This window comes from Colias philodice, chromosome 2, assembly GCF_061535455.1.
Source record: "Colias philodice isolate Cphi_HAF_F1 chromosome 2, ilColPhil1 Martin Lab GWU primary, whole genome shotgun sequence".
In the NCBI taxonomy this organism is placed as follows: Eukaryota; Metazoa; Arthropoda; class Insecta; order Lepidoptera; family Pieridae; genus Colias; species Colias philodice.
This window is the reverse complement of record NC_143087.1, coordinates 3665451-3693122: the sequence shown is the minus strand read 5'-3', so window position 1 is coordinate 3693122 and position 27672 is coordinate 3665451. Positions and strand designations below refer to the sequence as shown.

General features: G+C 33.1%; 1 protein-coding gene across 2 annotated transcripts; it reads right to left on the bottom strand.

Moving 5' to 3' along the window:
- Positions 1 to 1313: 1313 nt before the first annotated feature.
- LOC149490278 (clavesin-1) lies at positions 1314 to 26756 on the bottom strand. Of its 2 annotated transcripts, none has more exons than XM_089702972.1 (6): positions 26598 to 26756; positions 24757 to 24998; positions 14916 to 15072; positions 12967 to 13109; positions 4971 to 5132; positions 1314 to 3423 (listed from the first exon to the last, which is right to left on the bottom strand). In XM_089702972.1, exons 2-6 carry the CDS (start codon positions 24982 to 24984, stop codon positions 3238 to 3240), a joined length of 876 nt encoding a protein of 291 aa, XP_089559098.1. In that variant the 5' UTR covers positions 24985 to 24998; positions 26598 to 26756; the 3' UTR covers positions 1314 to 3237. The 2 variants fall into 2 exon arrangements, with proteins under 2 accessions (XP_089559098.1, XP_089559104.1); XM_089702978.1 differs by lacking the exon at positions 26598 to 26756 and adding an exon at positions 26386 to 26520.
- Between the last annotated feature and the right edge of the window lie 916 nt (positions 26757 to 27672).

Here is a 27672-nt window from a genome sequence, read left to right as displayed (position 1 = left end):
ACGGTTCAGGAAAATAACGTGTGAAAACCGACATGCCTCAGGATCAAAAGTTCGACGACTTTTATTATAGTAGTGTTAATTTAAGCAGAGGATTAAGAACGAATGCTTTCGAGCTTTTTGCTGTCCGGCTTTTGTGGAAATTTAAGTTTCCAATCGCATATTTGCTCAGCATTAAAACTTAGGCGACTTAATAATATTTATTCATATAAAATCAATTTGTAGTTATTTGAAAAAGTTGTTATTTAACCTTCAAACACTAATTCAGTGTATACAAACCGTCTTATAAATGAATATATATTTTATAATGAACAATTTAATACATGTCTATTGAACCTATGATTAACCTCTGCTATAAGTGTTAGGTAAATAGGTATTCTAGAGATAATTTTCTGCTACTATAGATCAAATTATTATGCTAAGTTAAATACGAGTCGATATATATTATATTATAAAATATCACGATTATCAGGCTAGGATTACGGTTTATTAAAGAGTAGGTAAACTAAAGTCATTGGATTCGCCTGTTATAGGATAGTTAAAAATATTTTTTGAAAATAATATCTACAGCAAATAATAGAGGAGATCAGCTGAGCCCTATTAATACGAGTAACAACAGCCATAAAGGTGCGGTAGCTTTTAACACAATCTAACTTTTCTATAGTATTTGTATCTTTATTCTTTTGAATTCGAAGTTACAAGTAAAATAAAATTTTAGCAAAAAAAAAAAACGTTAATAGATCTTCCACATAAATAGCTTTGCCAAATCTCTTAAACTCTGCACTTATACAAAATTATTTTTTTGCATATTTGCGTCTGTATTTTTTAAGTATGTAATTTTAAAGCTAGGTCTACCTACTATTAAATATGTCCATGTTTAATGTTATGTACTGTAGTGGACAAATCTGTCTCAGAGTGGAATTTAGTTTATTTAATACCTTATCCTTTTTCTTGTTTTTCATATTTTTGTATTATGACCTATGAAATGATATTGATATTGGTATAAAATATTTGAAAGTCACTGGCCTATGTCGAGGTTTAAATGTTTAATAGTAGGTATTTTGGTATCATAATTATTACTCATATAATATATACTAATATTATAAAGCTGAAGAGTTTGTTTGTTTGTTTGTATGTTTGTTTGTTTGAACGCGCTAATCTCAGAAACTACTGATCCGATTTGAAAAATTCTTTCGGTGTTAGATAGCCCATTTATCGAGGAAGGTATAGGCTATGTATCATCACGCTAAGACCAACAGGAGCTGAGCAATGCGGGTGAAACCGCGGGGAACAGCTAGTAAAGAAATAAAACAACATTTTTATTTTTAATCATTTAATAAGTATTTCCATCATTGGGCATACAAAATATTATTCTATCTTGAGCAAGTCAGGTATTTTTCCACTTAAAATTCTATACCACGCTTTAATTTTCCAAAAACGTTGAAACAATCAAGTACTCTACGACCCCACTTATTATAATCCTTAATGTTTTTTATCGCAATACAATCAGATATAACTTTGGTTTATCTCACAATTTCTACAATTCACTTAAATATCCTTAAATGTCATGAAAATCTTTCACGATTCATCATCCCAATGGGTTATTTCATTTAGCCCCATTGATATGTGCCACAGTGTGTAACAAACCTCTACTCCTTTTTTAAGGGAGCAGTTCATGGGGATATATGGAATAACCCAGTTAATGTTGCTTACATGAACAAGTCACAACATATTATAACGTACCTACATCTGTCACAATCACCCTTAAAATTTTATGCAATGTATGTATTAGTAGGTTTTAAGATACATAATGAACTCCCAAAACCCTGTTTCCGAACAATGTATATAATTTCCAAAATTTCACATTAGCTGCGTTATACAAGTCTGAATCTTTCAGATATCCGTTCATATAGATGCCCGCATTCTGGATTACCACATATAAATATCTAAGTTGAAAACGTGCTGCGTTTATTTTATTCTCCAGTACATTATGATTTCACAGCACCACCACATTCACAGCCACAAACTTAATATTATTATATCTTAATATCAAATTTAATGCATGTGTCATGAATTTCGCTCAATATTCAGAAGTTCATTTAAAACGAAAATATTAATTTACATAAATCATACATAAACACCTCTTACAATCCGGTTGTACCTACAATATAAAAAATCCAGTCTTAAATATTTATGAATACAATTACAATACGCTGCAAACATTTAAAATAATTGGTCCAAATTTATATAAATTAAACAACACAATTAATAAGATATTTAAACATCAACAAGGCAAAATATAAAATATTAAATATCGATATGAAAGAATATCTAACAAACGAAAATATTTGTACATATGTCTTTGAAAATTGTTGCATAATGCTGCCTTTATAGGTACTTAAAAAACTAAATTAGTTGTCAAAACTTATCCTTATTGGTCCTTATGTTTACTAAAACTAAGTGCGTTTTTATAACGACGTCACTAAAGCTCTACAAATGCCTCATAGTTAAACAATCAAATCTGATTCAACACATCCTTGTGAATAAAATTGAGATACGAAATGCCTAATATTCCAGTATCGCCAACTTAATTCACTCAAACAAAATGTAATAATGCTCAACATACAACTATAATTTCATAAAATACTCAAATTCTAACTACACTTCCCCTAATTATGGCAATATTTATCTACCAGGACCAGAAATATAAGAACAAACATTTATATTATGGAATGAAAGGTTTGAGATTACAAAGTATTCAACAAACTACGTTTATATAAGTTAAATAACTTGAATAAATAAATAAACGTATAAAATTGAGATGTACTAAAAATATATCATTTAATTTTATTAGTTTAGAATGTTGAAGCAGTATTATCTCGATAATTCTTAGCGCCTGATGATCAATTATATCAGCATTTACATACATAATTGCTTACATCGTTCAATTTATTAAAATTTGAATAAATACATGAATCGAACATTATTTGCCTTTTATATGAAATATGTAATATTATTAGATTGGTGAATCGTACAATAGGGCTCAGTCAACTTAGTCTATCTACAAATTTCTGATCTTGGTACAATAACAAGCAAATATTTTGAACATTGATATTGAAGTATTACTATGAATCTCTGGCCAATAGCGTTGCGGGAAAAAAATGAACAATGGCCATTGGCTAAACAATACCACGTTCAAATTAGTCGCCAGTATATTTTTTATTTTTTTATTTTAGGGCATTACTTGTTCTCAACGTATCCATACGAGTTCCAGTTATGTATGTGTGGTAGTACCTCGTTGATGACGGGATACCAGTCGGCCCCTGAGTAGTCTATGGCGGGTAATTCACCGCCATAGTCCGCAGGCAGGTGAGATGCGTCCATGTGCTTGTGGAGCGACGACATTTTGGAACCGTGGAAGAATATCTGTAATTGAAATTCTTATTGTTATTTGGCGTATGGATCTTTATATTTGAGACAATATGAGGTACCAGAAGTATAGACAAATGGTTCTAGTTTTTTTGACGTATATATTATTTCGGACTGATCTTTATATTATTTCGGATAATATGACGTTCCCGAAATATAGAAAAAGGTTATCTTCTAGTGTGCCCCCCATGTTTTAAGTTTAAATCTAATTAACGTTATTAAGAAATGTAATGCATAATTATTATCTTAAGGGTGCGTATAAAGCAAAATTACCAATCTTCTATTAGATGATACGTGTAATATTCAAGACCAAATCTAAAAAATAAAATATATATCAAACTAGATGATATGTTCAACGATTCTGTTCAATCAAAAACAAAATATTAAAATTTACTCGATAAAAAAAAATCACCAAGTTAGCTCTAATTTTCACACTTTTACGTTTTCTACTTGACATGGTAATACTTATTATGATTTTTTTTTCATAAACAATTATATTAAAACATTTGCAAGATATTTGTCAGAGCATTTTGTGTAATTACTTTTAGTTTTGGTTTTATCTGCGATAAACCACTTTTGGCGCTCTTTTTTTCTCGAGATAAACGTTTGGTTTTGTCACGATAAAAGTGGTTTATCGCAGATAAAACCAAAACTAAAAGTATGTAAACTATAATATGCTCTGAAAATTAGAGCTAACTTGGTGATTTTTTTTATCGAGTCAATTTTAATATTTTATGTTTTTGATTGAACAGAATCGTTGAACATATCATCTAGTTTGATATATATTTTATTTTTTAGATTTGGTCTTGAATATTACACGTATCATCTAATAGAAGATTGGTAATTTTGCTTTATACGCACCCTTGCCTTGTTACTGATTAACTTAGTAGAATCATAGGTAGAATTAAAAAATTTGGAAAATCCAAAAGTGCACGCCGCATAATTTTTTTTTAATAATTATTTATTAATTATTATTTTTGTTTATTTAATAACAATTAAACCACATCGAATCAGACCCTGAAAAATGAAAGGGTTCTATTCCTGAGCATACTCAAGCGTAAGAGAAAAAAAAAGACTCGATTAGTAAAGTATTTCGGTCGCTATCGTGTTAACAAGAAAATCCTCCTCACATACAGACACACGGACGTCCAAGACATAACTTTTTTAAACTGTTTTTTAACTAGTTTAAATAACAAAAATGACATCAAAAATATCATGAATGTTAAAAATAGTGTTTTTTCTTAATATGTGTGTGTATGTATTATCTTACAAGTGCAATGTATGATACATAAAGACATTTTAAGTTTGAAAAATCAGATGTTTTGCGCGAAGTGACAGTAGTACCCACCTCAACGCTTCGCTTATGAGGCGTGCAATAGATCACTTTGATACTTTATCTATATTAATCGTAATTTACTTATGCAGCTGTTACTTTAGCTGATTTATACTTTTATGCAAAAGAATAATAATATACACCATTGTTTAACCTACCTTTAACGCTATAAAACACACTTTTTATTCTACAAAGTAAAAAGAAAACTCACCCTAGTCTTTAGTTTCTCCCTAATGAGGGGCTTGAACATCTTCCATACAACGTTGAAGATCATGGGCTCCTTGACAAAGTGGACTTCCTTCAACCGTAAAGGCATCGCATCTTGGATGAATGTCAGCAAACGCTTCGAGAAAGATGGCGTCAGTCCCATAGTCTGGAAAGGAAGATAAAATTCATTTTGAATTTGGTTTTAATTGCGATTAAATATTTTTGTACTTTTTGTTTTAGATAAATCGAAATTAGTTTAAATTGACCTAAGGAATTTAGGCATATTATATATGTATTTAGTGTTTTGTTTTTGTAAAATAATGTTGTGACTTTCAGGTTGCCATTGTATCATAATAAAATTAATGAAAATGAAAATGAAAACAAAATAAAATAAAAGACATTCTACACTTCAATCTCATGAAGCAAGAACTAGTTGCTGCGGTTATTTCATAATATGCATAAAACTTCTAGAAAAAAAAACCGGCCAAGTGCGAGTCGGACTCGCGCACCGAGGGTTCCGTACAAACCTGCAATTTTTTTTTTCACGGGTTAAAGGCAATTAGATCTAAGTATTTGATATGAATTTCAACTTGATAGCTCTACGCGTTCATGAGGAAAAAAGTAATAAGTTTATATTTATTAAAAAATAAATATATATTTTGTAATGTAACTAAAAATTTAAGGTTTTCGGAATTTTTCCTTTATGTGTGCTATAAAACGTTGCTTCATGCCAAATTTCAAGATTCTAGGTCGACTGGAAGTACCCTTTAGGTTTTGATTCCCTTGCGAGTACTTGCGAGTTTCAAAATATGCAGCTTAAATTGCTGTTTCTTTTGATTGCGTTGACATAGAAGTTTGATTTTGTTACAGCTTAAAGGTATTATAGACCTGAGTATTTGGTATGAATTTCAATTTAATACCTCTACGCGTTTATGAGGAAATAAGTAGTAAGTTTAAAATTATTAAAAAAAATTATATTATGTGATGTAACTAAAAATTTATGGTTTTCGTAATTTTTCCTTTATCTATGCTATAAGACGTTGCTTCGTACCAAATTTCAAGATTCTGAGTTCACGGGAAGCACCCTGTAGGTTTTGATTCCCTTGCAAGTGTCGAAAATTTGCGGCATAAACGGCTGTATCTTTTGATTGCGTTGGCTTAGAAGTTTGATTTTTTCACAGCTTCAAGGGACAGTAGACCTGAGTAATTGATATAAATTTCAGCTTCATACCTCTACGCGTTCCTGAGAAAAAGGGTCTTGACAGACGGACGGACGGACGGACGGACAGACGGACAACAAAGTGATCCTATAAGGGTTCCGTTTTTTCCTTTTGAGGTACGGAACCCTAAAAAGTACAATTTCATTAAACCAGATACTGATGAACTAGGTGAATAAGTATATCTCGAACTTCATAAATAATTACATATTTTCCGTTAGACGTATCTTGACCGATAAAGTTTATCGCGGACATTATATTGCATGGCTTTTTAGATAATAACCGGACATGAAATTACTCAAGATTTTAATTTGTAGGTTAAAGATACTAATCACTGAAACCTTCCACTGATTTTTGTTACACTTACACAACTGTGTTTACTTAAAGTTTATTTACGTCAATAATTAATGATAAATGCAAATTTATCAATCGGCTATTCCATTTTAATTCAAAATATACCTATTTAAAATGCAATTTTATCTTATAACTAGCGGTCCGAGCCGGCTTCGCCCGTAGTACCTACATGTTTACGTTTTTTTTTTCATAAGAACCATCCTCGTACTTCAAGGAATATTAAATAAAAAGAATTATCTAAATCGGTCCAGCTGTTCACACGTGATGCCGTTACCAATGGAAATAGGGATTGATTTTTATATATAGAGATATAATACCTATAGGTAGTTAAGTCATAATTATTTTAAAATGTATTATATTTTGCTTACTTTGCCATAATATTGTAATATTGTAGCAATATTGTAACAAAGGTCTCTTTACCTAGGTTTTAGCTAAATATAGTGTGAAACATTTAGGATGAACGAGTTTGCGATTAGCTCAGAAAACGTGTTTATCGCCGTCCTCAGTTTTGCAAGGAAAATCCACTTCCTCACACAACAATGAACGGATGTTTAAATACAATATTGGTATATTATTTAGATAAAAATTTTAGCTAAGATATTTATTTAAGACGGTGTGGTTTTGAAACATAAACAAGTAACAATGTACGCATAAAACCGCTTTACTGGGACATAAAGACTAGCTATACCTAGAACAATTACTTTTTTCATTCAAACTAACTTGAAAATTATACGCAATATATTTATTTCTTTAGCAGCTGTTGACTAAATAATTGGGGCAGTGAACTTAATTTACCTGAACTCATAATGCGTAATTAAGTGTATTCATCAAAACATCTTATTTGTAATAACATTGCGAATATAGCTTCATTAACGAACACCTTCCTATTTATTGCAATTTAACAATTAAAACTAAATAAACACGGAAAAAAAATCAATAAAATCCTCGATCTACAAAACGTCATGTATTGTTCTTGTAATTCCTTAATATATTCAATATCAGAAACATCTGCAGAATAATCAAACACAGCCTCGAACGTGAGGACCCTTGGAGTGAAGCCCTGAGACAAATGACATTTTCCTTCCGGTCTTTATTCAAATACACTTCCCAAACACCCGATACTTGGAAAGTTATCGGGATATAAATTCGTATAATTTTTGTCTAAATGACCGATAGCAATTGTTTGAAATTTGAACGTGGTTTGAAGGTAAACGGCCCGCTCATTGTGCCTTACATTCGGGACCTTAGATCTGATGTTTTATTAGCTACGTGATTTGGTTAGAGGTTAACTGTATAAGGAGAAATTTAGAGGAGATGTGATCTGAACTAAACAACGCTGTTTTGAATGCCCTCCAATACAACTGTAAACAACAGTTTTTATTAAAAGTATATGACGTCGTTGATTAAAAGAGTATTTTTAATAGAAACTTACCATATGCTATTTCGTTTTGGTACGTTGAAATTTACATATTTGTTCATAATTGTTTTGTTCGAAGGCTAAGAATACGAATTAATTACTAATTAAAATGTATAGGAAGTATTTATAAAAAAAAGAAATTTGTATCTAATAATTAGTACCTAGTTCAGGGTGCTTTTTTGCACACTGTTCGAGTAAACTACAAAAAATGGCATCTTAATTATTGACATGGTAACAGTTTGTAATAATGAGTAATAGCATGCATGCGATTTGATTTCTTAATAATTTGATAAAAGCATATCAAAAAATACTAATCAGTCAATACGTTACCTATTTATGATAATAATTTATTATCGAAGATCCTGTTCATAAATTCCTTTTAGACATATTATGTCCAATATGAGACATAAGTATTTAGTTACCGTTTTAATTCTTTATGGATTGAATAACGATTAATATATATATATATATATATTAATAACTCTTTGTGATCCGTCCAACAAAGAGATAAAAGAACAATGGAAGGAGCATTTCAGAAGACTTTGCACCTATCTTTGTTCCCCTCATGCCTACTGTGTAATTATTGTATGTACTTTAAACCTAAATGTTTTGTCAAGGACCGGGTATGACTCACGAAAACAAAGCGTTGCCTCTGTTGTTTTCTTTTTAATTGTGATGTACCTACGCTTTTGTTATCGACAGAGTTAAGCAAGTTGGCACTACCCCAATATATGCCACTTCTAGAAAATTAAAGTCCATAATTATTGACTAATCTCATGTGTATGATTTATGAGTGAACAATCAGATATTGTTCGTAAATCTTCAACGTCGATAAAGTGACGTCGTCGTTGTCGTCGTCGACGTTCAGACTTTGATAAAGTGTTAAAATGACGATACCAATTTGTAATACGATACTCTATGGAACAAGATTTGCCAATATTTTAATAACAAGAGCATTATTATAAAGGAAAACATAAAACAATTTATCACAATAATTTGGATGCTGAATCGGAGTAAATTTAGTAAAAATGCAAGCATGCAGCTTATGCATTAATTAACATATTTTTTATGATACCTATAGGTAATGATTAATACATTTAATTTAAATGATTACAAAATAGGCATATTTTAGCATAAAGTGTATATAAATCTGCTGATAAACTAAATTTAACACGAGACTTGCAGTTCAACAAAATATATAATACGTAGACAACACGTGTACCTAGTTGTTATATTTATCTAAAACATTGTTGTAAGAAATTATGCATGGCTCGCTATGGCAATGCCAAATGCATCTCATAGGTACGTCAGATGTGAGAAAATGCCCCGGTATCATCACTTTACTTTTTAAAATATTATATTTATCTCAATCATTGATGTTAAGATCGCCTTAAATATCGTATCAATGATCGTGCCAGCTGCAGCGCAGTTGGATTGATTGTAGTAACCCCATGCGATTGTCATTGAATTTATTATGTTAAACTTCAATTTATTATCAGTTTCGAAATCAGTAAAAATATCATAGATTTTATCAATGACCTTTCTACAGCGTATCGTACAAAGAAGAACTTAGTAATATTTAATTTTGAAGAAAAACAATTCTTAGGTTAGTTAGGTACTACTTTTAAAAGAGAAAATTAGATTTAAAGATGTTCTTATAAAACAAGTTGTAGCAAGGACGGAAATTATTGGACCGTAACAGCAATTTAGTATTCGAACAAATCCACGTGTTTCTTTGAATATATTTAAATCATTCAAATGCAATGATAATCATAAATAGGTACGTAACGATTGAACACACAACTCTGTTTTAGACACTTGAACATTGATGCCAAAAAATACAGAAAATAATATTAAACTTTAACACCAACGAAATAACGCTCAAACTGTTAAATAATTTAATCATTGGCAAAGTTTGAGCAACGCAATGGCTTTCTTATATGTAATTAAGAGTTTATTGACTCTATACCTACTGTCGATTTTAATAATGATATAATCTAAGCTTATTGTATATTGTCTGTCTGCATAAAAAAATCGATGCGTACTTTACATATGTACTAATGTCTAATACACAATATTAAAAAGTAGATCTTGTTGTTATCCAACATGCAATATTAAATGAAATTTTACATACGACCTTGTGGTTTTCAATAAGTGTTACTCCATATATTGGATTGACGAAAAGTAGGTCGCGTATAAGAAAATAACTGAAATTTGTAAACCCTCAATTGGTAAGCTAAAGTATTGCAATTTGCACAACTTGACATCATAATACAGACATTTCCTTATAATTGCTATATTATAATTATAATCTGAGGTATCACACTAAATACCTCTTAAAGTATGATTAATTATTATAAGATAGTCCATAGTAAAACCTGTTAGAAATTGTATAAAAAATAACCGTCATTAAGATGTATTGGTCAATACGTGTATAATGTTTCATGAAACCGTAAATTATAGCCGTTACATAAGTAGGGTGGAGTCTCCTATTATCGGCCTGCTCCTAATATCGGCCTTTTCGAGAAAATGGAATATAACTATAAATATCGATCTTTAATCATAAAAGTTTTAATGCAAAAAGAGACTCTATATACATAAGCAAAACCTCCCAAATTTCGGTATGGGTACCTCAACTGTAGAAAATTCAGTTGGCCATAGAGCACGTGCAGGTACAAACGTGCGTAGTTTGGCGGCATTGCGTAGTCAAATCCCTGAGTCGACGCTTTACGTGGATAAGTATTCTAATGGAATTAAACAAACCTATAGTATTTAATTTTATGTGTTCTTAAAGAAAAACAGCCAAATTATCGATAAAACAGTGTGTTTTTACATTTATTTGTCTTTTTAATGAAATAATTGCGGGGCCGAGATTGGGGATCTGTATTTGCTGATAAATCTCAATATCGGCCGGGTGGTCGATATTGGGGTAATGCACGAAAACTTCAAATCACATGTTTAGCTATTTTATAAGTTAGCAGTGATATTAATAAGATTAGAAATGAAACAACAGCTCCGTTTGATCACTGGATCCTAAAGTCGGCCGCCTAAAAACGATTTTTGTTAGCTACGGCCGATATAAAGCGAATCGATGCGTAATAACGGCCACCTTAGTAAAACCTTTTCTACTACCGTCGGACTTTACACTAAACAGGGAGGTGATGTAGGTACATTAATTTTTGTTAATAGCTATGTCAAAATCATGCCGGCACAATCTAAACTAGCAAAAGATCAACTAAAAGTAAAACGTTGGGTATTGCAAACGTTTTCCTTTTTGTTGATCTTTTGTTTGTCCTTTTTGTTGACCATAGTAAAATTATAGAGACAGTGAATGCCGTCAAAAATCAAAATATGAGCATCAGAGAAGCATCTCGACAATACGACATCCCGAGGACCACTTTACAGGATAGACTTCATGGAAAAATAGACACAGATTGCACAGTTGGTAGAGATACCGTCTTAACTCTTAAACCGAAATGAAGAAGAAGAAATTGTTCAATGTTTGATACGGATCTACGGTTTACCTATCTGCGGTTTTCCTAGATCACGTAGCAATGTGATAAATAGCGTTAAAAATATTATAAAAGAAGATAAAAGACCCAATCGGTTTAAAAATGGAAAACCACGGAAAAAGTGGTATTCCTTGTTTTTAAAATGAAAGAAGCTGGCCAGGGCTGTAGTTACAGAAGAAAGTGGTTTAATGACTTACAAGAACATAATATAAAATCAATCGGACACGGAAGACATATTGTAATAACAAGACCCACCGAGAATATTAATGGGGATGAGACGAGCTTTAGTATTTTTTCGAAGACAGGGAAAGTAATAGGGCCTAAGGGATGGAAGAACATTTATGAAGTTGCTATGGGCAGTGAAAAAGTAACAATAAATGTTTTGCTAGTCATATCTGCAGCAGGAGAATCTTTATGGTTGTTTTCCCTACATCCGTAGACCACCAAAAGTAATCTTTAATAGCACACCATCCTCCTGGTTTTTTGGTTTATAAAATAGTGGGTGGATGAGAAGTGAAGTATGTAGTATTCTATGAATATGTTGGTTTAATGATTGGGTGATTTCTTATAGCAATTCCAAGCCAATTCTTTTTCTAGTTGATTGACACAAGTCTCATTTAACCCCGTATCTTTATTTGTCTTATAAGAATACTGAACTTGATACATTAAATTTTTAAGACAATGTAACGAAAAGACGATCATATAGGTGAGTTAAAAAAATGATGTGTATCTCAATTGATAATAAAAAATGTAACCAGTTTTAAGTTTTATTGGTCTAACTTCACCTTAGAAAAGGTATGCCGATATTAGGGCCAAAGACGGCAGATATTAGGGTGTTAGCTTGGTGTTAGTGGCCGATATTGAGGGAAATCGGCATATTCGAAATAAAAATTCTATATTTAATAAAGTAACAATAGATTCGTAATTTTGCAAATGTTGTAATGGAGTTTCAATATCTATCTACCCAAAAAAGGCACTGTAAGAAAGAAAAAGCTATTAATGTAAAAATTACATCCAGTCAAAGTTCAAAAAAAGTTGACATGGCCGATAATTGGTGCCACCACCCTACATACAGTATGCTATAATTATGTCCCAGTTACGCGTACTATGTGCTAACTGATAACTATTTGGACAAATTACATACATTAGTATTAATTAAATCAATTTTACACGTGCTTATTTTTTATTAACCGCAGTTTTCAATAAACATTGCTTATATGTACTAGAATATGAAGCTAATATGTATTACAGAAACTAGATACTAATGCAAAACTTAGGTAATATATGTTTGTGTTATAAATACTTCTTTACCAAAGTTATTTTTCCCTGTAAGGTTTCGTTGGCAACATTCCAGAACTTTTCGCAATAAAAGCTTAGTAGTTTTTTTTAATTGTACCAAAAATGAATATGGTCAATAATAGGTAAGTGGTTTTAAAAATAGTGCTCAAAATAAACATTCTAAACATGCTTAATAGATAATTAACAGATGAAAGTACATACCTGACTCCAACCCATATTGTGGAAGTCCATAATAACGACAGTCCCTCGAACCTGCGACTCTGGCTCCAACATGGCCGCCTCGTGAATTAAGTAGAATAGCCTGAACAGCTGATCAGCATTCACTTTCTTTGGATCCCATGAGCCTAAAGAAAAACCGAGTACATTAATATGTATCTATGTTTCTATTCACATTAAGAATTGTTATAACTATTATATAATTTGAAAGTTTACCAAACACAAGGACGTTACTATGAAACCCTATTACGCCAGAATTATTGTACTCGTAACAGTAATGTGTTTCTTTTTCAAATAGCTCTAAAAATCTATGCTTAAATTACACTTTTCGGTGACAACATAATTATTTTCTCTATATTTAAAAGTCTAACGTCTAGGATTATTGACTCAAAAGTTCCGATCTCAATTAGCGCGATGCGGAAGTTGTTCTTAGAAACTGCTATGAGAAAAATTAAGCTATACAGAATGCGCAACAGCGCACCATAAAACCAATTGCCTTGTATGCATCATGAGTGTAAAACAATCCCCACTTAAATATTATAAGTACACATAACCTATTATATAACTTATATGACGTAAAAGGTTTATGAATATGAGCACATTTTTATTCATAAGATCCTTCTCCTAAATAATAAGGAACATAAGAAATAATCGAAATCAGTCTTGCCGCCTTCACGAGTGATGCCGTAGCCAAGGGAAATGGGAAACTTCATTTTTATTTAAAGAGATGATTATTCTTTAAGTATCTGTGGTATTACAAACAAATAGTGAACAAATACAAGTATCTTTCAAATGGATTATAAACGATGGATGGAACAATAAAGATGGTTTACACAATCCGTTTGCTCAACGTCTGCGCAGCAATTCTTTATCATCTGTAATACTATCTGCTCAATTATGAAGATAATTCATATTCATATACATAAATATAATGCGTTTTTTATGAGCGTAATTCTGAATTTATGAGCTCAAAGGGTAAACAAAGAATCATCTATGTCCTATGACAAAGATGAGCTTAATTTATAATCTTTCATCGCAATATATACAGGGTGTCCCAAGAAGTATGGATGAACTGAAGCCAGGAGGTAGAGGACCTAGAGGACTATCCGAATCACCCCCATATGTTTTATGCGATTTTTCGTAGTTTCGGAGTTATGACTCTTTTTTCAATTTTTCACCTATCGCCGAGTACGATGATATTTTCACTCATGGTGACGTCAACTATTGCGCTAGATGCTTGATTTTTTTTGTGTGCTAAGCTGCAAGATAGGCCAATTCAGTATGGTAACACTTACTATCGTTAGATCTTCGAATGGAATAAAAAAAAGAACTAAATGCCAAGAAAGATAAAATTACCCAATATGTTCACAACTTCAAGGGCCCATAAAAAAATAAAATCACATAAGAAAAGTTTTCCGTTTGGCTTTTAAAAACTTGCTCTATCTATCAGGTAGCTACCCTGAAAATTTCATTTTATTATTCAGAAGGCTTCAATCGAAAAATTGAAATCTAAATGTGGTAAGTGCAAAAATTTTATTAACATGATGATCATTAAAACCAATAAATAGGTGTTTAGTTACCAGAATTTTTTTTAAAATAACCCCGCTGTTGCTCAATGCAAGTGCGACATCACCGTAAAAAGTTGTCTATTAAATGTCTTTATGCCCTTTTATAATTTTAAATGGTTTCTTCTGCTACTATGAATTTCCGGGCTATTACCGATATGTAACTTTGAACGTTGAATATTAAAATTTATTTAACATAATTTGTTTTTAAATGTATTTTTCCTTGTCAACCTCCTACCCTATCTCCTTAAATTTTGAGGTCTAAGTAACCTTAAATTGATATATATTCTTCATTTAACAATACTTAAAACAAAATTGTAATTTCAGTGCAACATACATTTGCTATATTATACCACGTAAAACGCTTACCTCCAACATTAACCATAAGTACTCTCCTGCCCTTGTGGTCACGTCCCTTTAGCACGTTAACGACTTTGTGGTCGAGAAAAGCATCCATTTCATGTTCAGGCAGTAAACCGTCCAACAAGCACGCATTTTCTTTCTTAAAATCAGCTACTCGCCGCATCTACAAACAAAATATGAAATTTAAAAATGCAACATAGTTAGCTTTTCATAGAAGATTTTTCAATCTCGCCTGATGGAAAGCTAAAGGTAGCATTCGGATCTGGGCGGTCGCGACCCGGCAGCCGCTGCCCCGCAGCCGCGACCGTGGTCGCGCCGTACCGCTTCGTAGGGAATTGTATGCGATAGTTACCGACGCAAGCGACCGAGCCGCGCGGCCGAGGGGCATGGCCTGCTCGCGACTTTGGCAGCGCCGCCAGGCCGCTCCGGGAGCAGTACGGTCGCGCTGCTGGCGACGTTTACCGATGAAAACGACGAGTTTTTAGTTGAATTAATTGCTAAAAATCCACCACTTTACGATCCTCGACTCAAAACCTATAAGGATAATATTATGATAAAATAAATCGATTTTATTCCTCTTTGATGATAGTAAGACCAACATTATTTGATCGTCCTCTTCTTTGTCCTCTATCAGTCTCTTCACGAGTTCTCGCTTTCGTATATTTGACTATTATTTTGACTGAGTGCTGTTTGACTACTGCGCGTGGCAGTCGCTGCCCGGGTCGCGGACGCTGTTTATCCGTACCTTACGGTAGCATTCGGATCTGGGCTGTCGCGACCTGGCAGCCGCGGCCCTGCAGCCGGGAAAATTGTCACTGCTGTGCGGCGCTGCCAGAAGCTTACGGATAACAGCGTCCGCGACCCGGGCAGCGACTGCCACGCGCAGTAGTCAAACAGCACTCAGTCAAAATAATAGTCAAATATACGAAAGCGAGAACTCGTGAAGAGACTGATAGAGGACGAAGAAGAGGACGACCAAATAATGTTGGTCTTACTATCATCAAAGAGGAATAAAATCGATTCATTATATCATAACATTATCCTTATAGGTTTTGAGTCAAGGATCGTAAAGTGGTGGATTTTTAGCAATTAATTCAACTAAAAACTCGTCGTTTTCATCGGTAAACGTCGCCAGCAGCGCGACCGTACTGCTCCCGGAGCGGCTCGGCGGCGCTGCCAAAGTCGCGAGCAAGCCACGCCCCTTGGCCGCGCGGCTCGGTCGCTTGCGTCGGACACTATCGCATACAATTCCCTACGAAGCGGTGCCTCGCGACCACGGTCGCGGCTGCGGGGCAGCGGCTGCCGGGTCGCGACTGCACAGATCCGAATGCTACCTTTAAGATGTGGCCTAAAGGTAGCATTCGGATCTGGGCGGTCGCGACCCGGCAGCCGCTGCCCTGCAGCCGCGACCGTGGTCGCGCCGTACCGCTTCGTAGGGAATTGTATGCGATAGTTACCGACGCAAGCGACCGAGCCGCGCGGCCGAGGGGCGCGACCTGCTCGCGAATTTGGCAGCGCCGCCGAGCCGCTCCGGGAGCAGTACGGTCGCGCTGCTGGCGACGTTTACCGATGAAAACGACGAGTTTTTAGTTGAATTAATTGCTAAAAATCTACCACTTTACGATCCTCGACTCAAAACCTATAAGGATAATGTTATGATATATTGAATCGATTTTATTCCTCTTTGATGATAGTAAGACCAACATTATTTGATCATACTCTTCTTCGTCCTCTATCAGTCTCTTAAGGAGTTCTCGCTTTCGTATATTTGACTATTATTTTGACTGAGTGCTGTTTGACTACTGCGCGTGGCAGTCGCTGCCCGGGTCGCGGACGCTGTTATCCGTAAGCTTCTGGCAGCGCCGCACAGCAGCGACAATGCAGGGCCGCGGCTGCCAGGTCGCGACCGCCCAGATCCGAATGCTACCTTAAGATGGTACCTACGCGCTTCCCTAGTAGGTATACGTTCACTCTACGCTTGAATAATTAATACAGATTTGTATACAAAATTCAAGCTGCAATGGAAATTTTGTTCCTTTTGGACCTCAGCTTTATATGGTAATTAATTAATTATAATTATGGAACCTACACGTACGACACTAACAAAAGAGATCTTTCAAAACTACTTCTGAATTACGTTCCTTACTTTGACTTATGAAACTGCTAATTTGTATTCACAATCTCTATCGAATAACTAATAGTATGTAAATTGTCGGTCCACTTGCGAGGACAAAGTTGTAACCGAATATTTTAGATGTAGATTTTGAAAATATTCTCGTAAGATTGTTAACAATTTGGGTAACAATGATATAATCACGATCATTATCCAAATTATCTCCTTACGAAATGTCGGCTGGTTGCGACATTCCTACGAACTATAAAGGATGAACTATTTTAAATTAAGTTGTATATAAAATAAATAATTATAGGTATATCATGTAGATATGTATAGTTATTCTTCACATACGAGTGTATAGAAACAATAAATTTAAATCGCACATCTCGTGTATCATATTCTAGAGAATTCTTTTGAAACTGATAGTTGATACTCTTCAATCGCAATTCAATCTTGTTATCATAATAATGTTCAGTTTACATTTGTTGGCAAAACATAATGTGGCTCATTTCCTCGTTAGTTTCGATAATATGCGATCGTAACAATACAATGAAAACTATAACCGCAGGGTAATTTATGTTAGTGAGGGGCGAAGGGCGAAGGTGAACTATGTTGTTTTACATAAATCATATTTTACTACCACATTTGTAATGCCTTACAGCTTACCTGATTTATGCACTTCTTCTGCATTTTTATGGTCATTATTTCTCGTTCTCATTTGATACAGTTTCAATCGTATTTTAGCAACATTGTATCTTAGTCGTTGGTAAATGCTTTATCTCAATTGCTTCAATAAGCTACTAGTTAATGATTCCAGTAAATATCACACATACATTCTATATAGTACGTAATAAATATTAACACAATGTCCTTTATGATTTTTATCATTATCAAACGGCGTTGAACGAAGTAATTGTAGGTATAACTTCAATTTTGAATTAATTTATTCAGAGAAAACCTTGTCACAAATTACGTCATAGAGCCTATACATTAAATAAACACACAATCAACACATTTTATACATATTGCGAATTTACTGAAATGGATAACCTGCTTCTGCACAAATTATAGTAAATCTGCTGAGTCTAATTTTCTAGGTGGCAGAAATAAGCTTTGCGGCAAATAAGCCCATATTGAACATGATATCATCTGACAGTTGTTGCTTTTAATCTCCGACTCCATCTTTTTCCTACTTATGTACTGTACTGTGTACATATACAAATGTGAAATAGCTCCTTCAACTCAAGTTTATCGCAGTCGTCGGAATCTCTGTGACATGAAATAATCAGTCTCATTACGCGCATAATTTTTATATTACTGTTATTAAAGTGTGCCCAAAGAGCAGGGCATGGACAAGTTGGAGTGTTGCACAAGGAGTGTCAGGTTAATGTCTGATTGCGAATATGCAAGAAGTCAACACGGGGCACGTACACTCACTAGTCTCCACCGTGAGACGCAACGCTTGCGGCTTGCCCAATCTTCAAGTTATTTCGTATAATTGCCTCTTAACCGCTGCTTATAACTAGAACATGATATAAAATACCGCCTCAATTCGTTCATGATACAACCAATATTTTTGAATACCAAATAACGGAAAAAAACGAATTGAACTGTTAAATTGTCAAATATTTTGTACAGAAAGATTTTTAATCGACGTTAAAATATAGTTACAATATTTTATTCAATATTCGTTATAAAAAAAACTATTCCTTTTCAACCAGGCATCTTATTCACTTGCCAAGAATGATGCGACCACAACAAAAAGTTGTTGAACGGAAACCTCTTGGGGTAAGTAACCTCATACAAAGCCAAAATATATGTCTATCTTTATGCATTCAAAAAGCGACCTCACGATTATCGACGTGATCGCAATCGAACAATCAATCTAGCATTATCATTTATATTACGAAACGGTACCTACGCGTATCTGCGTTTAATTTACGTAAATAAAAAAACTTGGTGTTAATTGGAAAGGTTAAATAAACAAAACAAAGGACGAGTGCTTGTAACAAACACACGTACAATGCACTACGCACTTTATAAAACTACGCATTTTATGAAAATACTCATGCATATTTTTGCAATGCATATTTAGTTCATGTAAACAAACATTTACCGTTCAATATTTAAAAATTGTTACTTTGAAGGTGTTCATGAACATTTGTGTACCGACATTCATCACATATTTTCCAAGTTCCACCACAGGTAATATAATAGGTACTATGCTAGGTTCCACTGTCGAAAAACAAAAGAAGGGTAAACGATCCCCGGAATGATTTTAAAATAATTAATTGAATTACAATGCTTACCTAAAATACAGTGGTTTTAAAACATCCGTTATAGCAAATATTTATTATTTTGTTTTAAATATTGGATGTGCAATGTGCATCGTTAAAAGTTATCAATTCGTAACAGTCATCCGTTGATATGACATTGATTATTACAAAAAAGTCACAATTTCCTTTGTCGTGTATTTGTTTGGCAGAAAACCGGATCTAGATATTTATCATACAAGCCTCGGTCAACTGTTATCAGCGTCAGATAAGGAATGTCGATACTTTTGTCTATATTAGCTCAACTAATCGTGTTTTCTTGTCAACAACATCCTTTAAGATTCATTAAGATAATATTATTATTTTGTTTGGATAAGTAGTATTCCAAAGAGTTGTTATGTCCCGATTATTAAAGTATTATGTACAGTCACGAGCAATAATATATGCCTAGGGGGCGATGTGCAAAAATATCTGTCACTAGAACTAATTCAATAATATCTGTCTGCCCGTATACAGCAAAAATATCTGACATTAGTAGGCAGCATAATAAAGTGGCATCAAAATTATGTGACGAAAATGTTACAGCAAATAATTGTGCCAACCTCTCACGGCATAAATATGTGACATCAACTAGGAAGCAATAATATCTGACACAATTTCATATTTCTGTATTTTGCATCGATTCCTCATACAAATCTATACTTCTATACTAATATTATAAAGAGGAAAGGTTTGTATGTATGTATGTATGTATGGTTTCAACGCATAAACTACTGGACCGATTTTGATGAAATTTGGCACAGATAATCTTTAGACCCTGAGAAAGAACATAGGCTACCTTTTATTTCGAAATACAACCCGGTTACAATATCTGTGGACCTGGCTTCGATGACGTCACGTCGCGAACGCAACGAAATTGCTAACCGTAATGACGCGCCGCGGGCGAGCGCGGGGAGGTAAAGGGGAACGGGAAGGGGCTCCGCATTCCAGCGAGGTCCACAGATATTGTAACCGAGTTGTATGTACCACGGGCGAAGCCGGGGCGGACCGCTAGTCATAAATATGTGACATCAACTAGGTGGCAATAATATCTGACACAATTTCATATTTCTATATTTTGCATAGATTCCTCACAAAAAGCATAAATATGTGACATCAACTAGGAAGCAATAATATCTGACACAATTTCATATTTCTATATTTTGCATCGATTCCTCACAAAAAGCATAAATATGTGACATCAACTAGGAAGCAATAATATCTGACACAATTTCATATTTCTGTATTTTGCATCGATTCCTCACAAAAAGCATAAATATGTGACACCGACTAGGTGGCAATAATATCTGACACAATTTTATATTTCTGTATTTTGCGTTGATTCCACACTAAAAGCATAAATATGTGACATCAACTAGGAAGCAATAATATCTGACACAATTTTATTTTCAATACAAAATAAATAAATTTTATTTTAACTAACTACGTTGTTTAAAAACATTATTACCATATTAATTAATATGTGCCGTCGTTGTATACTACATATTGTATGTCTGGATATTACATATATCCTACTAGTTTTAACACCCGCGGCTTCGCCCGCGTTTTCAAAGAAAAACCCGCATAGTTTCCGTTCCTGTGGGATTTCCAGGATAAAAGCTCTCATAAGCGTTAATCCAAGTTACCTTCTATGTGTGTGATAAATTCCATTTTCTCTTTTATTTGTGTGAAAGAGTAACAAACATCCTTACATGATACTCACGAACTTTCGCATTTATAATATTAGAAGGATATCATATCATGACAAAATTAAAGTATTCATATACTTATATGAATGCCCACTTGGGTAGATCTATTTTATTTGAAGGTTCAGTGTAACCTTCATGTATTATTTAGAAATTGTTTTGTCACATGTTTTGTTATATTTGACGTTAGCGGCGTTTGACACGATTGCTCCGTTATTCATTTTCATTTACCTATAATATTGCTATTATTTTATTGAGTATCGAAAATTATGGCAAGTTATCATATTATCGTAAATTTATTAAAAAAAAATATTTACAAAATATAATGTGTCTTTTGTTCATATTCTTACCCCAGCAAAAAACATAACACTAATTCAATAAATAACGTTTTACCTTTTTAAAATCCTATCCTATCTTATCCTACTAGTCCTACTATAATCCTACTTCCTATCCTACTAATCTAGTATTATTAATGCGAAAGTTTGTGAGGATGTGTGTTTGTTACTCTTTCACGCAAATACTACTGAACCGATTACAATAAAATTTAGCAGACAAATAAAGGGTAACTTGGGTTAACACTTAGGATAGGTTTTATCCCAAAATATCCACGGGATCGGGAACTATGCGGTATTTCTGTGAAAACGCAGGCGAAGCCGCGGGCGGAAAGCTAGTGTCACATATTTATGCTTTTTGTGAGGAATCAATTATATTTTACAATACAGAAATATAAAATTGTGTCAGATATTATTGCCTCCTAGGTGACGTCACATATTTATGCTTCGATAGGTTGTCACAATTATTTGCTGTAACATTTTCGTCACATAATTTTGATGCCACTTTATTATGCTGCCTACTAATGTCAGATATTTTTGCTGTATACGGGCAGACAGATATTATTGAACCCGTTCTTATGACAGATATTATTGCTAATCTGCAAATGGTAATATATTTATGCTTCTGACTGTACCTATGTGTTATATTCAATGAACTTGACGGTCATATTATACATAATTATTATACTAGTGACGAGTTCTTGAGGTTATACTTATTATGTGTAAGTTTTCTTTTGATGCAGTTTTAGTTCATTCATTTATTAGAAACGAAAAATGTATAGAATATTCACTTATAATTTTATAAACATAACGTGTGTACAAGCACTACAAGCCCACATTATACAATGCCAATCAAACATGATATATGTAGTACATATGTGTATTAAAGCAAATAACTAAAATGATTTGTAATATACATAAACACACTATACTCTGTCCATTATATTATTTGCTTTTTGACAGCTGCACGCCTATGAAGGATTGTATTGTCTATGTTAAAATGTCATACAAATAATTATCGTTCTTCATGGACAGGTTCCGCCCACTTAGTGATGTCTACACAGAATTATTCAATGATGGGTCGATAGATTATAATAATCGATAGAAATACTCTGTAAAATATATCCGATACAGAAAAACTCTTCTATTATGTTATATAATTTAAACGTAAAGACAACCAAATTGTAAGATAGAAACCAATAAATAATAAAATATTAGTTTAGTTTAGTTTTAACATACAATGCATAGATATGTGGTATTATTATTACATATCTTATTAGTACGTTTACGTTGTAATTATTATTTACGTACCTGATTCGATTTATGATAATATTTTGAATTTATAATTGAAATGGCATCACAATCGATAATCTTTTGAACATCACTTCTGGTATCACCCGTCGAGCTGTCAAAAAGCAATTCTTATAGTGGACAGACTATAACAGCATAATCGCTGAGCCTTGAGAAGTGGTTTTCTCTAAGACTTTATTATTCTGAATTCTAAACGTTAATGTATTGTATTTGTAAATCTTCCGCATGTACTCGATGTTTACATAGGTTTATAAGATCATTAATTAATCATACCTTATTAACATAATACGTCATTGACTCGGCAATGTCAACGCACGCGATTCGCAATCTGTGTGACCTTTTTTCTTGACACACTTTTTGATAAACCATTTAGCCAAAAAATAAAGATAAGCATTGACTGATGACTCCGCTGCGTAACACGCACACATTTTGCTTACGTATTTAATGTACCTATTAACAGAGCCTTAAATTATCTACATAAACAGTTTTATGATTAAGCATATTATATTCATGTTCATAAGCACACTTTCAAAGGGTTACTGGTGCTTAACGCCGAAGGTAAACCTTAATATCAGGTTATTTAATAAGACGGGCACTGACAGTGGGTCGGTAACCTCTAAACCGGACTGGCGATGAAGAAACTGCAATCGCCCTTTAGGTACGACTGGGATATATGTTAAAAACCTAAAAACGACGCCCAAATTCTTGGTATGAGTAATGAGAATAATCAGGGGAAGAGAAAATGCCCAAACTTAAAGCATTGAAAAAATAAATTGGAAATTCGTCCTCAAACATTTCGGTTGTGGACTTATTAGACCAAACCGAATCCCGGCTATTTAGCACCATACAACATTTTAATGTTAGGTATGTATGGTACTAAATAGAAAGATCTTATAACTCCGCCTAGCAACATCTATCCCATCACTATTCCTGGAAAATTAACTAACATAAATGGTAAACACTATAATCACAGCTAGATAACACATCGTAAACTCGATACAGACTAGAGGAAGCGATAATGTTCCCGAGTCCATAGTTTATTAATATCCGCTGATGTCACCGTAGGGCGCTGATAACGCTGCGCTATCGTGTTTCGATATGCGTTGCCCTTTGACATTGTCCTAATGCCCGTCTCTGTATCTTTCCTTTCCCACCTCTCTTCGCGCTTGTTATGTAATCATTCTGTTATCAATAAAACTTACTCTACGTATAACTATATGTTTACTTTTTGTCATTACTTTTTAACCTAATTAGGGAGCACAAAATATCCCAAACTAAAAGCAATAGTGAGAGACGATATCATTTGTCTTTGAGTTTATGTAATAATTGTTTGTTGGGTAGTGATCTGTAATTACATTTAGAGCTTTAATTTGAACCTATGAAAGTAATGCGATTTTACAAATTACATGCAAGTCACTGGACTTTATAAGAAAATATATCCGGTTTAGTTTCTCTCATACCCTATAATATTCATGAAAGTGGCCAAGCTTTCTAATAAATAGAGACCTCTAGCAATTATTATTTTGCATAATATATCATGTACTTTTTGTTATACATAATAATTTTTGTGCATTCAATTACCGACCACCTAGATAGATAACAAGCCATATTATCAATTACTTTCTTTCTTTCGACCTTCAGTACCTAATTGTCCTTTTGAACTTGATATCCAATACGTTCATTATCGTTATGCCATATTTATTCACAATAGTTCACTCATCACTGTGTTAAAAGAGCCGCTAACTTTGACACAAATGCGGTTTGTGGTACGGCAATTTGATAATGATGAAAATAGACACTAGTAACTTTAAAATATATAGCTTAGAATTTAAATAAGAAATAGAACAACACTGAGATTAATTACGAATTTCAGCAGAAAATAATACCTAAGTATGTCCAACTATCTTTAAAACAGTTAGTGTAACTTCCCTCACGTATTGCTTGTTAAAGGAGTAAACTGACGAACGTAACGTATTTCTACCATATTTGTATGCTAGACTGTTAAAAACATTCAGCTAAACCCAAAAAAGCTGCAAATAAAATCAAATAAAACTTTTAAACTTTACTCACAAGTGCCAATGCGCTCTCCGGGTACCATTTGCAGGGACGCAAAAATATGGTGAGAATCTCGTCATCTTCACCAAAATATATGTCTTTGTTCTCTTTAAGTAATTCCTTAAGTCTTTCAAGAGCCTCTCTTACTCTTTCTGGTGTTTCTCTCAACTCCTTTTCGGCTATAGCTTTTGTTTCCGGTGACAGCTCCACATTTCGTTCAAGTCTAAATTCGTTTGACGTCATTTTTGTAGCGGTACCTAAAATAATGAAACATGTTACTTTTTCTATTTCTTTAAGGTTTTTTTATTACTCCAAAAGTATATTTAACTGATCTTCTCTTGACTATAATGGTTAGATGATACTAATTAGTTTAATTTCTTATCGAGCTAAGGCTAAATTAGCACATAATATTAAACTCGATAGATGAATGTTGGTCAGGGTTATATTGCCATTTTTGCCAGATGTTTTCAGGAATAATTAGGTAATTATTATAATTCCATGGAAAACGATTATAGAATGCCTTGCTTACAGAGACAATAATAAATTGTTGTATTTCGAATAATTTCTTGTTTATTCTCAGAGGGTCTTATACTAATAAATATATTATGGCGTTTATTATTCCTTGGTTGTTAACTACAATATAATATCTTGTACATCACCAATAGATTGAACATGACAACTTAATTTAGAGAATTATTTTAAATTCGTTACATTCAAATCAACTTTTTGTAGAAATATGATCTAATCCATTATTGACATCAGGAAGCATAAGGAAATCATGTTAAAAGATTAACCTACCTAATATAGCAAGTTTCAAAATTAGTTTTGTCTAATAACCAACCATTGCGACAATTAATTTTATTAACAATGGTAACATGGCAAGGACAATATTTATATTCAAAGCACGTTTATGTTCGATTTGCTAAACTGGCCCAACACCAACCATAAATTGTCCATCGATTAATAATAAAAAAATAAAGAAAACAATTATTTTAACTGCCTTCAATAACAATCAAATATAATACCTATGTTATGTACTTATTAAGTTATTACTGTGTTGTTAATTTGAATTGTTATGGTTGATTTTAAAGATCTCGTGAATTGTCTATTACATAGATATATTTTATGTCTATGCTTATGTCCAACACTTAAAAATACATAATACATATTTTGAATTTTAGAAATACCTAATATAGGTCATTATATGCTATGGTTTGCTATTTAATATTTATATAACATAATATTTTAATGTCCATTCAACTTTACACGAGGCAATAATTGTATAACTTGTGCCAAATAAACAATATGCATTTCATTATATTTACCAAATCAAGTCAAGTAGGCAACATAATAAATGTATATTACGCAATTACATTTTTATTTCAATTAATTAAGATAACAAGGTGTATTGGCAAGCACCGATTGATCTAAAAATAAGTTGTCGTCAACCTGATAAGGATTTCATATCAATCTTATTTTTATATTTTAAGAAAAATGCATGAATTTTTTTGCCGTAATTATTAAGTAAACCAGCTCACAATAATTTTATTAATGTTACAAATTATATATTGCAATTGAAGTTTTTTTTTCACTTTCCTTTAAATTGGCGTTCATAGGAAAAACATCAAACCAAACGTCGCTTACCATTCACGCAACACAATATTAATGAAATTATTATTTTCTTATTGAAGCGTTACAAAACTGTACACAAAGAGGCGAATCCAATAAATGGCCGTACACAGGTTTAATTTACATTTTATACATAAACAAACCGAGCACAACACAAAGCGACGAAATGTTTACATTCCGATTAAATCACATGTATAAATCAACAGAATATTGTGAAAAACACTAACCTCACACGCGTTGTGGAAACTCACGCGCCGGTGAAAACAACAAAGGGCGGGAAATCGATCGTGCAACGCGCGAAAGAGTAGAGCGAATGCGCGTGCGCGCTGCGTTGTCGCGGTTTTATAGACACCTGATAACGCAGTCGCTTTGTGCCCCAGCGCCCGCGGGCTGCTGCCTGCTCGCGCCTCTTTGTGCAAGAGGTCGGCTGATGTGCGCCTTGATAACACTGCGAGAAAAGCCTTTGACTCAAGTCTCAACAATTCAACATGGGCATATACATAATATATGGACGTACTTAATATAGGTAGCAATAGCATTATACAAAAGACGAATTAGATTAAAAAGTAAAACTTACCATCTTTCTCCAAATTATAAAATAACTGATTCAGTCTACTTACCATTTGTTTAAACTAAATAATCAAATATTATGTAAACAATATTTACTATCACCAACAATCACCAATGATTTTCAATATACAAGACACTTATTATTATTTATTATCTATTACCCACAGCTACCCTCATTAACAATTTTACCCACAGTCCACAGAGTACGTTATAAATTATAATAGGACTTGACATATTACATAATATGTAATTCATAAAATTTAAATTTTCTTAAAAAAGTATGTAACTAACTAGTTACTATTTTTATATATCCATAAAAAAGTACACTTTACTTTCAAAACTTTTTAGTCTTTAACAATTTTAGAATCAATGACGTTTAATTAATCCATCGTCACAGATTACAATTTATCACATTTTAATCCACCCTCATGGGCTCATACAACAATGTATATGTACATATATTAAAAATCATTAATACGTAGTACTAAGGGCAAAGTACAAAGCTCTATCTATAGATTACTATATTGGCTTACTCATAGCGACTACAAAAACATGAAACATCAAACATAACGAAAACAATTCCAACTTAACAATAATCTTTGTTTAAGAATCTTTTTGGGTCAAATATATGTCGCCTTAATTTTATTTTTAAATTTGGATGCATTTTATATTTTGCCAATTTAATAATTTCGAAATTTACCCGACATTGACCGAATCTTAACTTCTTGACCT